This window comes from Peromyscus maniculatus, chromosome 6 (genome assembly GCF_049852395.1).
Source record: "Peromyscus maniculatus bairdii isolate BWxNUB_F1_BW_parent chromosome 6, HU_Pman_BW_mat_3.1, whole genome shotgun sequence".
Classification (NCBI taxonomy): domain Eukaryota; kingdom Metazoa; phylum Chordata; class Mammalia; order Rodentia; family Cricetidae; genus Peromyscus; species Peromyscus maniculatus.
The window spans coordinates 45760419-45773687 of NC_134857.1; the positions used below are offsets into that span (position 1 = coordinate 45760419).

The 13269-nt window shown below is 44.9% G+C and overlaps 1 protein-coding gene across 6 annotated transcripts in view; it reads right to left on the reverse strand.

The window, feature by feature from the left end:
- Plch1 (phospholipase C eta 1) overlaps positions 1–13269 on the reverse strand; it is a 221904-nt gene that overhangs the window by 34364 nt on the left and 174271 nt on the right. For all 6 annotated transcript variants that reach the window (XM_042279101.2, XM_042279098.2, XM_076574186.1 and 3 more), the window contains one exon: positions 7884–7991. In XM_042279101.2, the coding sequence (XP_042135035.1) occupies positions 7884–7991 (108 nt within the window). The remainder of the gene's footprint in view (positions 1–7883; positions 7992–13269) is intronic.

The window sequence follows — 13269 nt, forward strand, 5'->3', positions numbered from 1 at the left end:
GGGATGGGATGGGTTGGGGGCAGGTGGGGGGGGAGTGGAAGAAGTAAAGGGAGGGGGAACAGGGGTTGGTATGTAAAAGAAAAGAAAAAAATTTAAATAAAAAAGATTATTTAAAAAAAAAAGAACACCTGTGCCAGGATGGATTGCTACATTTCCCTGTACTTATAAAACATAAATTAATGTGTTTTTGACATATCCAATTAACAATGCATTCCACCAATTATAGAATCAGCTTTGAAGGAGACACAAAGATGAAAAAGAGCTTGCACTTGCTCTCAGAAGTGAGCAAGTACAGCCCACCAGTCACAGGATGCCAGGAAGGACATGCCATTCCTCCTGAGTGGCACAGATGGAGCCAAAGAAAAGGTCTGACCAGACAGCTAAGTGTTCAACAGTGAGGAAAGGAAGGACTTCCTGTGATACACAGTCTAAACAACCATTTAAATGGGTCAGTCATGTCCTAGAGCAGGAGTTCAGAGAAAAGGAAAGAACTCTGGGGACTGACGGGACTTGAAAGCCAGAAGATGGGGCAGCCAGAGTTCTGCATAAATTAATACTTTAGGAATAATAGCACTTTGGGAGCGTATGCCAAAGGAGGCCAGGAGTCTGGAAATCCAGACACATCAGGTACCGTGGCAGGCACTAATTAGTACACAGGCAAGGGTGCTGCGGGACGTAATAAGGATCACAGAGAGTTTGGAGGGGAAACTCATCTTGATTAAAACAAACTCGTACTGAATTTCTGCCATATGCTAGGTGACACACACTAATAAGGATCAACCCACTGTCACAGTCCTTGGTGCCATGAGAACTGCTCACACAAGTCAGTGTGGAGCAGGCATGTGGGGAACCACTAACGCACAGAGGAGGGACACTCCACCTGTCTTGGGAATTCAGCTTCTTGGCATGAAGAAACATGAAGCATTGTATCTTAAAGGAGCAGAACATAGATTTCCTGTGAGAGCTGTAATAAATGACTCAAATTTAGCATCTTGAAACAACAAATTCATTCCATCATTCGTCTGGAGGACAAAAGTTTGGAGCAAGGTGGGGCCACAGTCCCTGTGGAGTTCCAGGCCCTTGCCTCTTCTCACCTACAGTCGCTCCCTGCATTCCCTGGCTTATGAGACCATAGCAATCTCTACCTGGGTCTCCACATCATCTTCGCCTACGTGTTCCCGTCTGTTAGCCTTCTCCTCTTCCTGGAACACTTGGCACTGAATTGAAGCGCACCGGGTCAAGCCCAGGATAGTCTCAAGATCCTTAACTGAAGAGAGTTAGGGTTGATTGGGCTTCAGGAAAGTTCCGGCCAGTTTATCTTTTATCCAGACCACTAGCGCTTTCTTCGTTATCGGCAGTAGGTCTGCTTCACTTTTTCCCATCCGGGCAGTCACTGGAGTAAACTACCTTCATGTCCTTCGCCCTTCCCTTTGTATTTACAGCTTGGCCAATGGCTTAGCACCACAGGCCTTGCTTCCAGCTGCTTAGTTTCTGTCCCTTTGTCCCCGCGACTCATCAGCTCCAGCTTGGACTTGAAGAGACAGGCATGCAACTCTCCCTTTCGCCTGAGCACTTGGGGGCCACTGCAAGGCTATTAATTAACCTACTTCCAATACTGTGTGTATCAGGGACTGGCAACGCCCAAGCATAAGAAAGAGCTGAGAAACAGCAAGTGAGTGGATAGGTCAGAATACACATATTAACAGACTGGGTGAGTTTAAGGTATCCCCCCCCCCCCCCCCGCCCTGCCTCAAACCATGAGAATGCTAACATCAAAAGTCAGAGATCAAGCCGGGCGGTGGTGGCGCATGCCTTTAATCCCAGCACTCGGGAGGCAGAGGCAGATGGATCTCTGTGAGTTCAAGGCCAGCCTGGTCTCCAAAGCGAGTTCCAGGAAAGGCGCAAAGCTACGCAGAGAAACCCTGTCTTGAAAAACCAAAAAAAAGAAAAAAGAAAAAAAAAAGTCAGAGATCACCACATATAATGACAACATAATCGTGAAGCTTAAAATATTGGGAGAATTACGAAAATGGGCCAGAGACACAATGTGAGCACATGCTGTGGGAAAAACTGGGCTGACATGCTTTTGAGGTGCAACACTGAAGTAAACCCACTGGCTAAAGATGCAATATCTGTCTAATGTAATAAACCAAAGCTCAAGACAACATGGTGTGCCTGTCTGGAAAGCGCAAGTGTGACTCTGCACAGGGCCACCTTACAAAGTAAAGTCCTTAAACATCTCGTTATCTGAACCACTCAACACCCTCTAAGGGAGGCACTCGGGCCTGTCAAGTCCCACTCATCGTGACACAAAGACTCAGAAGCTCATCCAAACACGGCCCCATGGATGATGATCCCGGGGCAATCCGTAACACTTCCTTAGCAAGGCAGCAGCCCTTCCTTTCGCACTGGGGCAGAAAGAGATGAATTTCTGAGTTGAGTGGTTGCTGAGTTGGCTCATATTTTAAACAACCACCATTCCTCCTACAAAATGTGGGAAACGGTCTGAAATCCCTCTGCAGGAAACATTGAGTATGTTTCACTTAAGGCCATGAGTGGACCCAACAAAAGAGCTGTAAGATCTCGAACTTCTAGCATCCTTGATCGAGTACTCCTGAGCCTGGAGGGGAGGGCCTGTGGGGACAGAAAGAGAACACTTGCAAGAGAAAGCTTGCAAGAACGCGTGGAATGCCCAGAGCCAATCACAGAGGGCTCCCTACACCATCCACTTCTTTTCCTTGCTCAGGGCCTCCCAGGAAGCTGGACACAATGAAGAGCTGGACTGTGGGCATGTCAGAAGAACAGGACTGAAGCTACAAAGCCCAGGATGGCAGGTGCTGGGGGGAATAACAAACGCCTAACTCAAGAGCTTATAATTCACCTCACATCCTCTGGATGTGGGGGTTTGCCAAAGGAACGAGAGGTTGCCTGGTGATCTTTTTTCCTTCTGTGATTTTCATCACTACAAAATTTGCAGCCACAAGGAACAAAGAAATACGCAGCTGAGGTTTCATTACTGTGTTATCATTCAGTCCTGGAGCCCAACAGCACTCACTGACAGACCATTCCGACAGACACCTGACCTCAAGACCTATGTGCCACTGTGCAGCTGTGGTAGAGACCGAAGCTGAGAGCCATGTGTATCTCATTCTATTGTTCCCTGGGCCAGAGGAAGGAGGTTGCAGTGGAAAAGAGAGAATCGTCATTTAACATGGTCAGCAGCAGTTTCTCCTTCATTCAGAGAAAATGAGTCCAATCTAGGAATCTCTGTCATCCATCAATGGATTTAAAAAAACAATTAACAAATGAACACATTCTCCTTTTCCCCCAGCATATTTTTCCTAAAGCATCATTTGGAAAGAAGGATGCCCCACAGCAGTCTAGGAAGGAGATGGAGAGAGAGAGAGAAAAAGAGATTGAGCCAGAGAACACTGATGTTTCACTAGACACTGGAGTCACCAAGGCATTGGGCAAGACTCCCAGGTAATACCCAGACCAGCGTCACAGTCTCTGGGCTGGGGCACAGGCACTAGCACTTCTGAAAGCTCCTTGCCATACCAAGATGCCACCAAAGTTAGGGGCCTTCTCTTAAAAAATGAACCCAGAAAACAAGATACGGGGCCATCTCTACATCCCCAGATGCCTTTTCTTCCCTGTTCAGTGCTGGACTCTGGCAATAGAAAGAAAATGTATTAACTGCTCCATCGGTTGCCTTATGAAGCTTGGAGCCCATTTCCTGAAGGCAAACGGGGGAGTGGGGGAGCACAGCTGCTTTTCAGCTATCCGAGTCTGCATTCACTTCGGCCCTCACCTGCCAGTTCCTTTACTTCCCATAAAACGTGTTCAAGAGTCATGTCACAGAGCAGAAAGAACTGGAATCTTGCAGGTCACCTCATCTAGTCCTTATAACTTGTTGCTAGGATGTGACCTGCTGCTCAGCATGTATCACTTCATCTCAGAGTGGACATGGGAGTAGCAAGGTTCAGAGCCGCAAGAGGCAGCTCATCCGTTCTATGAATGCTGTTATGTTTGAGACTAACAATGCTCACCAGTCTTCTTAAAATGCCTCAGAGGAGAGATGATGAAGTTGCAACTATAGTTGTGAGGAGGGGAAAATGATTAAAATGTTCAATGAGAGACAGAGTGAACAATGGTGTATGGTATAACGGGAAACAATGGCCTGCAGTGGGGCTCAATTTGGGCTGGAAGGCCCGGGGTTTGTGGGACGAGCTTCATGCAAGAGGGAGCTGCTGTTTATGCCCAACAGCCTGGCTAAACACAGATTCAGAGAGTTTTAAGAAAAATAACTGAAAAGCTCAACAGGAAGAGAGAAAAAAATAATCAATGAAGTTGAAATTCAAGAGTGAGAAGCCTGTGCTACCCACTGGCACAGGGAGCTCCCCTAGCTGTGAATAATGGTGATCGGGCTGCCTGAAATCAAATCCGTTAGATTATTGCATTGTGGCTGGGAGGAAATTGTCCCTTACGTCTCTGAGCTGTGTGATTCTTGGGTCACTGAACACATTGGCTGTACCCTGTGGCTTACATATCATAAACCAGATTTTCTCTGTTGCTGAAGCTACAAAGGCATACAAAACCGAAGCTTAGACAAGCCAAGCACAGCAAAAAACTCATTGCATAAGCAAAAAAAACGTCACGGGGTTTGAACAGCTGACAGACTAGGAGAAAGCCTTCTTCCTGCTCAGCAGGGAATATTGGGTGAGCTGCTGTACCTGCTCTACTCTTTGCCTTGGGGTTTATTCTGCCTAGAACTTTCTCCCCAAATATTAACCTGGCTAATTTTTTTCTCTTCAGATCTTTAGTTAAATGTAACTTTTAAGGAAAGTTTCATGTCAACAACCCCTCTAAAATTCAACACACACACACACACACACACACACACACACAAAACTGTTTCCTTTAGCACTTATATCTAACATACTATATGTTTCACTTATTTGCCTTGTTTCTTATCTGTCTCCTTTCTCTTTGATTAATGCTTCAACCCCACGAAGACAAGAACTTTCATCTATTTTATTCACTCCAATGTCATCTAACACCAACAATAGTGATGGTGCATCTCCAACAGGAAATGTCCAGTAAAAATTGGTGATGTGCATAAAATATCTTTATAAGCTCATGAAAGTTAATGTTCTGGAGTCTATAAACTGTGTTAAAAGCTTTCTGCGCTACACTGATTTAGATATGGCTTATAAATCTAACCACACACTTCCAACTTACAGTTGAGGTTAAGAGCTTCCTTTATAGAAATGGTTTTGTGGGTAATGGCTGGTACCTACGCTGCTCTTGGTTTTGTAGAAATATGAACAACCATCTTTAAATCTGCCACATAGATAAGACTTCCTGTTGTCCAGTGGAGTATAAACTGACTAGTTACAATAGAATACTCTCAAATTCTAAACAGGACATTCACTGTCTTTTCTCAAAAGAGCTCAAAAATAGAGAAAAGGGGTTGTATAAGAACTTTATATATTTCTCCTAAAAATGTTGTATATGTGTTAGCATATTTTCTTCCTCAGTGTATAACAAGGAAGCCTCTGTAAAGCCTTTTAAATGGGGTGCTCCCTAGCTCTATTCAAGTCAAATGAATGGTCATGACTATCTTTGTGGAGCCATGTTCTAAAGTATTTGTCCATACCAGAGCCTAGAAAGCAGCCAGGAAACTAAAGGCACAAGCAGAGACCCCCGAAGGTTACACATGCAAATGTTAGTTCCCACAGAGTTGTGTCTACAATGAAATTTCATAACCACAGATATTTACTGTCGAAAAGTAGAAGTTTGTCAGGTATGGTGACGTGAGCTGATATCCTAGCTGTGCAGGAGGATCGGCAAGTTCAAGGCCAGCCTTGGCAACAAAGTGAGGCTGTGTCCCAAGATAAAAAGCCAAAAGAAAAAAGCTGGGGACATAGTTCAGTGGTAAAATACTTGGCTAGCAAACAACAGGACCTGGATTCAACCCTGAGTACCACAAAGAAAACCTCTCAACAGACTCAAAGGAAAACTGATACAGCCAAGTGGACCTAAGAACTAGATCAACTTGGCTTGCATGTGGTAGGAGAGGATGGCATTGTCACAGTAACAGAAGCTAAAGCTTCTACCTCCCATATCAGAGAACAGCATCCCCCACACAGTTAATATGCATGGGCTTCTGCTTCCTCTATCAGATGGTAGACTATACAGCAAGTAACCCAGAGATCTGAAGGACTATATGCAAGAGTGAGAATCTGAAAAGCATGGTTTATTAAATAAGACTCTAATTATCCACAATCAAAAGGAATCAGTTACAAAGATAGCAAATACATAGAAAAGCATATATTAAAAAAAAAACTAATGTAGTTGCTATATTTTCAGTTAAGAAGCTACCTAGGTTTTTGTGATCTATTAGATATGGGTATTTAACTGAGTTAATAAAAACTACTGACAGGGAAGAGATGAATTCAGATCACCATTTTCTCTCTCTTCAAGCTGAATCTTTGCTATTTCCCCCCTTCAAAGCACTTTAAAGCCAAGAAAGAAATGTCTATGGAGACTTCAGCTGTCATTAAGCTCTTGTCTCCTTTGAAAATGATGTCAGCCCCTGCTGCCACCTCTGAGGTGAGGCATCAGAGTTAGTGTAATTTAGAAGATAGTGTCTTGTTGTAACAACATAATTGTTGAATTCTGGGTAATGGTGTATATTAGGAGAGATTATACAAAATGCATCTGGGGACAGAATAATGGTTCTGATGTCCACGAAGTACCACTTTCCTGTAGAAATGAAACTATACGGCAAGGCCTGCACTGCTTTGGGATTGTCATGTGGCACCAGAAATCATGTGACCATTGAAAGTGACAGGGACAGCATTTCTTCAAGCCTTAGGATTCTGCAGGTTCAAACTGAACCCCCTCCACCACCACCACCACCACCTGTCAAAACACTGATCTTCTGAACACAGGTTCCTTCCTGTAAGAAAAGGTCCCGATCCCGAGGCAGATGGCTCACCTCAAATGCCACTCTGTTGAGGATGTGGCCAGTTAAACATCCAGCCAAGTGTCCCATTCTAGGAAGGGCTTAGGAATCACTGAGACCAAGGCATATTTTCTTGGTGAGGGGTTTGGAATCTTAAAAAAGCAGACCCAGGTGCAGCTGGGTCCTGGAGCCGGCCTAAGGTACCACAGTGGGCAGCCAGTATTTGGCAGGGGAAGTAAAACCACACCTGCTCATGTTCATCAAGAAGATTGACAGTCCAACCACACTTTGACTCTCAGCCCTATTATAACATGTGTGTTTGTCCCTGGGAAGAGGACGGATGGTGTGGTGGTTTGAATGAAAATGGCCCCCATGGGCTTATAGGGGGTGGCACTATTAGGAGGTGTGGCCTTGTTGGAGTAGGTGTGGCCTTGTTGGAGAAAGTGTGTCACTGGGCGTGGGCTTTGAGGTTTGAAATGCTCAAGTCAAGCCCAGTTGTCTTTCTCTTCCTGCTGCCTGTGGATCCAGATTTAGAACTCTCAGCTCCTTCTCCAGCATCATGTCTGCCTGCATGTCCCCATGCTTCCTGGCATGATGAAACAGACTAAACCGCTGAACCGTAAGCCAGCCCAAATTAAATGTTTTCCTTTATAAGAGCTGCCATGGTCATGGTGTCTGTTCACAGGATAGAAACCCTAAGACAGAAGGGCTCACCACTAACACACCTCTCAGTTCTAAGGCATAGGTTCCTCCACTCACTCACTCTCTCACCACACAGAGTCATTTTAAAGGAAGATCCTTTCACACTACTACAGACGCCGTATTTATGGAGAGTCCAACACAGCACCGACTTAGGGCCCCATTCCTTCTGTGGTATGTGAAGGGCAAAAAGAGGGCGGAGCCTGCAACTCACGTAATGGAGCTTGAACTTGCACTCGTCTTCAATTTCATCTGCGCTGTCCTCATCCGAAACTTCTCCTTCCTCTGCATCATCCCCAAGGTGATAAGGCAGCTTCTTGCCCTGAAATAGATGAAAACACCCCATTTGAAAATGAAAAGAAATCCCTAGCAGTCCCCAAAGTAGAGGCAAGCCAGGCATCCGTGGACAGAGGCATGGACACACAGAACCTGCTCCTCTCATATGGACTATTACTCAGCCTTCTAAAAGCACAACACCCTCATTACACATTACAAAATGGGGGAACCTGGAAGGCATTATGTCAGACGACATAACCAAAAACAAACCTTGCATGGTTCCACTTGCGTCCGGTATCCAAACAGTAAACCCAGAGAGGGAATACAGAATGGTGATGGAAACGGGCGGTAGGAAGCAAATGGCTGCTCTGAAGGAATATGGAGCTTTAGCTTTTCAAGATGAAAAGACTCTGATTGTATAACATTCTGTCTATTTTTAACAATACAGAACTATACACTTAAGTAATTAAGGGGTAAGGTACATGTTCTGCTCTATGAACCATAATTTTTTTATAGAGAAAACTGAATACAAAATGAAGTGTCTATGCAATGACCCATCATTACTTCAGACTGACTGGAAAGCAGATAGTCTGGAAGAAAGACAAAATAAAGATGAGAAGAACTTTTTATCCTAAGGCTGTTATTACCTCAAATTAAATGAAATCAGTTAATAATACTGTATTTTTAAAAACCAGACCAATGTCTTTTTAAAAAGGCCTGACTCCTGACAATGTGCATTTGACTGTACAACTTTCACATTCTGGGTATTGGTGTCCCCTCATTTGCTGGAACCTGATACTATGGGTATTGTGGCTGACAGCATGAAGAACTCAGGCCTCTGGGAAGTTACTGAATGAGGATGGGTCCCTTAAGTTGCTTGTCTCTTCCATCATGGAAACATACCTATGAGGAGCAGACCCTCCTTCACCAGACACTAAACATGATAACCTAGCTCACAACTATAATCCTAATACTTGAGAGGTTGATAAAGGAAGACTGAGGTGAATTGGGGACAAGTCTGGCTATATAGTGAGTTCCAGGCTAACCTTGACTACAGAGCGAGATATACATCAGGGTGTGTGTGTGTGTGTGTGTGTGTGTGTGTGTGTGTGAGAGAGAGAGAGAGAGAGAGAGAGAGAGAGAGAGAGAGAGAGAGAGAGAGAGAGAGAGAGAGAAGAAGAAGGAGGAGGAGGAGGAGGAGGAGGAGGAGGAGGAGGAGGAGGAGGAGGAGAGGGGGAGGAAGGGGAGGAGAAGGGAAGGGAATTATAAAACCTGGAAGTTGGACTTTTCAGCCTGTAGAACAGAGAAATAAACTTCTTTGTTTTTAAGTTACTCAGACTAGGACATCTTGTTTTAGCAGCCCAAAGCCACTGTGGCCCCAGAGCAGCCTGCTGTCCTCAGGGGGCAGAGCTGCCCTTGGCTGCTGCCTGCTGCTTCCCCTTTGCATCCAGTCCTCCCTTCACAGGACCACTATGTAGCTTACACAACAGTCCTCAGGACCAGGCCACTCTCCAGTCACCAGTACATTTTAGAAATCAGGGACCTTTGGCCGGGAAAACTCTCATAAGATGGGAAGAGATTTGAGCTACATAACGTACAGCCCTAAGCATCCATGGGAGATGGGCTCTAGAACGCTTCTCAGACACCAACTCCTAAAGATGTTCAAGTCTTTGCTACAACACCCTGTATATCCTCCTGTTTCCCTCAAATCACTTCTAGGCTATTTATAATACCTAATGTAACATAAATGCTATGTAACATAAGGGAACGAAACCTGTGAGGCTCAGTTCAGACACAGGAGGTGGACTGTCTGTACTCAATAGATCACAGTGATCTATGAGATCACTGGAGAATAATTTGGAAGTAGATACTTCCAAATAATTTGGAAGTAGATAGTTGTTAGAAATATGTATCCAGAGCTGGGGAGATGCTCACAGGATAAAACACTTACTTCACAAGCCTGGGGATCTGACTTTGGACCCCCCGAAGCCACGAAAAGCAGCATGACATCAGCTTGTGTCTATAATCTCAGGGCTTCTATGGCAAGATGGGAGATGAGAGAGGGGAACCCCCAGAAACTGACAGGGCTGCCTCAGCCAAGTGGAAAACACACACCGATACCTGTGGTTGTCCTCTGACACCCACCTGTGTTGCACAGGCACACGCACAAACACACACACACATGTGTGCACATGCATACACAGACAAAATTTTTTTAAGAGTGAGTACCTCTATGGGTTTCCCCCCTTCTTCTTTATTTCCCAACTTATATTCAGAAAAAGTTAAAAAGGAGAAAAAGCCAAGAGAAGGCAAGTCCCAGGGGTCTGATAAGAGAGACCTCTAAGGTAGCTATCTACATCGGTAGGCTTCTGACTTGGAAGCAGAAAGGAATATTAATGGGATCTGCAGTTGCCCCCAGAACATGCTGGAGGGTCGGGGTGAGCAGACCAGGCTCTCAGGCAAGTGGCTGAGGCTGTAGTGATGGGCAGCCTCCAAAGTGTCACAGCTGCCTCCCGGCTCTTGTCTGTCCTATTGCAATGCTCTCTTCTTGAATGTGGGCTGGACCTAGTGGCCACCAAAACATGGAGAACATAGCAATTGCCCCCCCCCCCCCCCGCTGCCGCCGCCCCGACACACACACCACACACACACACACACACACACACACACACACACACACACACACACACACACACACGAGTGAGCAGTTCAGTGGAAAGAACCACGTGGCAAAGAACTAGAAGTCTCTAGGCCAACATCCTGCCAGCCACTGCCACCAACTGATCCTAGAGTACATCTTCCTCTCCCCAGTCTGCCAGGGGACTGCAGTACCACCTGACACCTCCACTGCAGCTTTGGGCAGAAAACCCAGCAGGGACTCTGGGATAATGTCTGCTACTTCAAGTTGCTAAATTTGGGGGGAACTGCTATGCAGCCATGGATGCCTAATAGACTTACAAATAGAATCTTGGGGGAGGGGGAGCAGAACTAATCCAGTGAAAATACCTTTTTCAAAACAAGAAGGGACAGAGATCATTGTCTAGAACCTCACCATCCACACAGTGGCCTCAGCAACTGCTGGCAGATAGGCAGCCAGTGGCCTCTCCCAGCATCCCTCAGCTGGAGGGGCTCAGTTTGGACCCTCCTCCTATTTCTTTTTCAGTGACAGAGGGAGGTTCACCTGATGGGCCATCTGTAGGCAGGGTGCACCCCCTACTTTTAAGAAAGGTTGAAAAATCAAATATCTGGCATTTTTAACTCAAAACAGAGATAGAAATGTTTTAAGAACGGAATGAACTCGGCAACTGCTCTGTGCACATGAATGGTATTTCAGGTTGTGAGAGGGATCTCACCTGCTGACCTTGTCCCGAATGCTCCTGTACACCCAATGCCTTTGACCCTAGACTTTAGCTCAGTTATAATTTCAAAAGGTTATATAATCATGTAATAAAAATGAAGTCTGCATTCAGATCAAGCTTTTAGGATTTGGAGACTGACATATGTTCTCTAACTTACAGAATGGCCTTTCTGAGACTGAAGTGGTCAAAACAAATTTGTGCATTGTTTTAGACAGGCTTTCATATATTACAGGCTGGCCTTGAACTCACTTTGTAGCTGAAGATGACCTTAAATTTCTGGTCCTCCTGCCTCCACTCCTTAGTATAGGAATTAGAGGTGTACATCACCAAGGCCAGTTTAGGTGGTGACAGGAATTGATCCAAGGGTTTCACACACACTGGGCAAGCATTCCACTAAGAGCTACACTGTGGTGATGTATTGTGTACCCTAACAAAATTTGCCTGAAGATCAGAGAACAGAACAAGCCACTAGATTAAACATAGAGACCAGACCGTGGTGGCACACACCTTTAATCCCAGTACTTGGGAAGCACACACACCTTTAATGGCTGGGCGGAGAAAGGTATATAAGGACGTGAGGACACAGGAACTAAAGGCTTTTTTTGTCTGGAGCCTTTCAGGTGAGGACTCAGAGGATTTTAGTCAGAGGATTCGTGGAGTTGGTGAGGTAAGACATGGCAGTGGCCTGTTCCTTTGTCTCTCTTTGTCATACCCACCCCTTCTGGATTCCGCAACCAACTCAATTATTCTTGTTATGAGTTAAACCCTGAATAAATCCCTTTGATCTTCAACAGACTCTGTGGGATTATCCCATTATCGGGCTCCCCGTTTCCCACTCCCTGCCTCTTGGATGCTGGGATTAAAGACACGTGCCCCCATGCCCAGCTTTTTCCTTAACTTCTAAGAAACCAATAGTGAATGGATCTCAGACACATTTGGGATGCCCATAGCTCACACTTCTGCCACCCCTTCCGAAAATTGCCTCGGACCTTCTACCTGATACATTCTGGTACCCATAAGTCCTGGAACACCACATATCTATCTTAACTCCCACTGTCCAAAAAGCAAGATTTTTTTTTTTTTTTGAGACACAGTCTCACTGTACAGCTCTGACTGGCTTAGAACATACTATGTAGACCAGATTGGCCTCAGATTTGCACAGATCCTCCCTATCTCTGACTCCCATGGGCTAGAATTAAAGAATGTGCCACTGTGCCCAGCCAAACAACCATTTCAGTCTACATGCAATTTTCTTATAGTTGGGTAAGGAATGTGAGGTGTTTACAATATTATATAGATAATTCTTCAATTTTGAATGCAGAAACTAGTTTTTAGCACAGCAGTTACCTCTGGCCAAGTTGGGCAAGTTGACCTTAATATTACCTGTCATGTTATCAGGACCTTTCATTCAAAATGTACCTACACAGGAGGCTGACAGCACCTCTCTGATGGACTCTGGACCTATCCTTCTGATATAATTGCTAGAAAAGCATGTTTTGACTAACTCTAAAGATTTCATTATCTTTCTTAGAGTTCCCCCGTACAATGGGCTCTTACTTTACTGTTTCTCCATGACACATATCCTTCTTAAGTAGTCTAGTCTACTCTCTACTCTTTATCATTCTAAACTCAAACTAAGGCAACCATGTAAGATTTTAGTCCAAAGAAAACGTTCACTGGAGATCAGTGAAATCACAGAGCTGGAAATCTGAGAACTCAAGGAACTGTCTTTCTAGCCATCATTTGCATTCATGATATTCACTATAGTAAGTTTTCTCCCTTGGAAAATCTCTTGATAAAATGTCACTTCGATCACCCCCTCTCCTCTCATACACACAGGTCCTGAGGGGCATTATGTCTGTGCCCATGTTCCTGTCTGAAGTGAGTGCTTCTCACACACATAACCAAGACCAACCAACCATGAAGATTTTTTTTCCTTTTGACAGACAGTTATTGGAGCTTGAA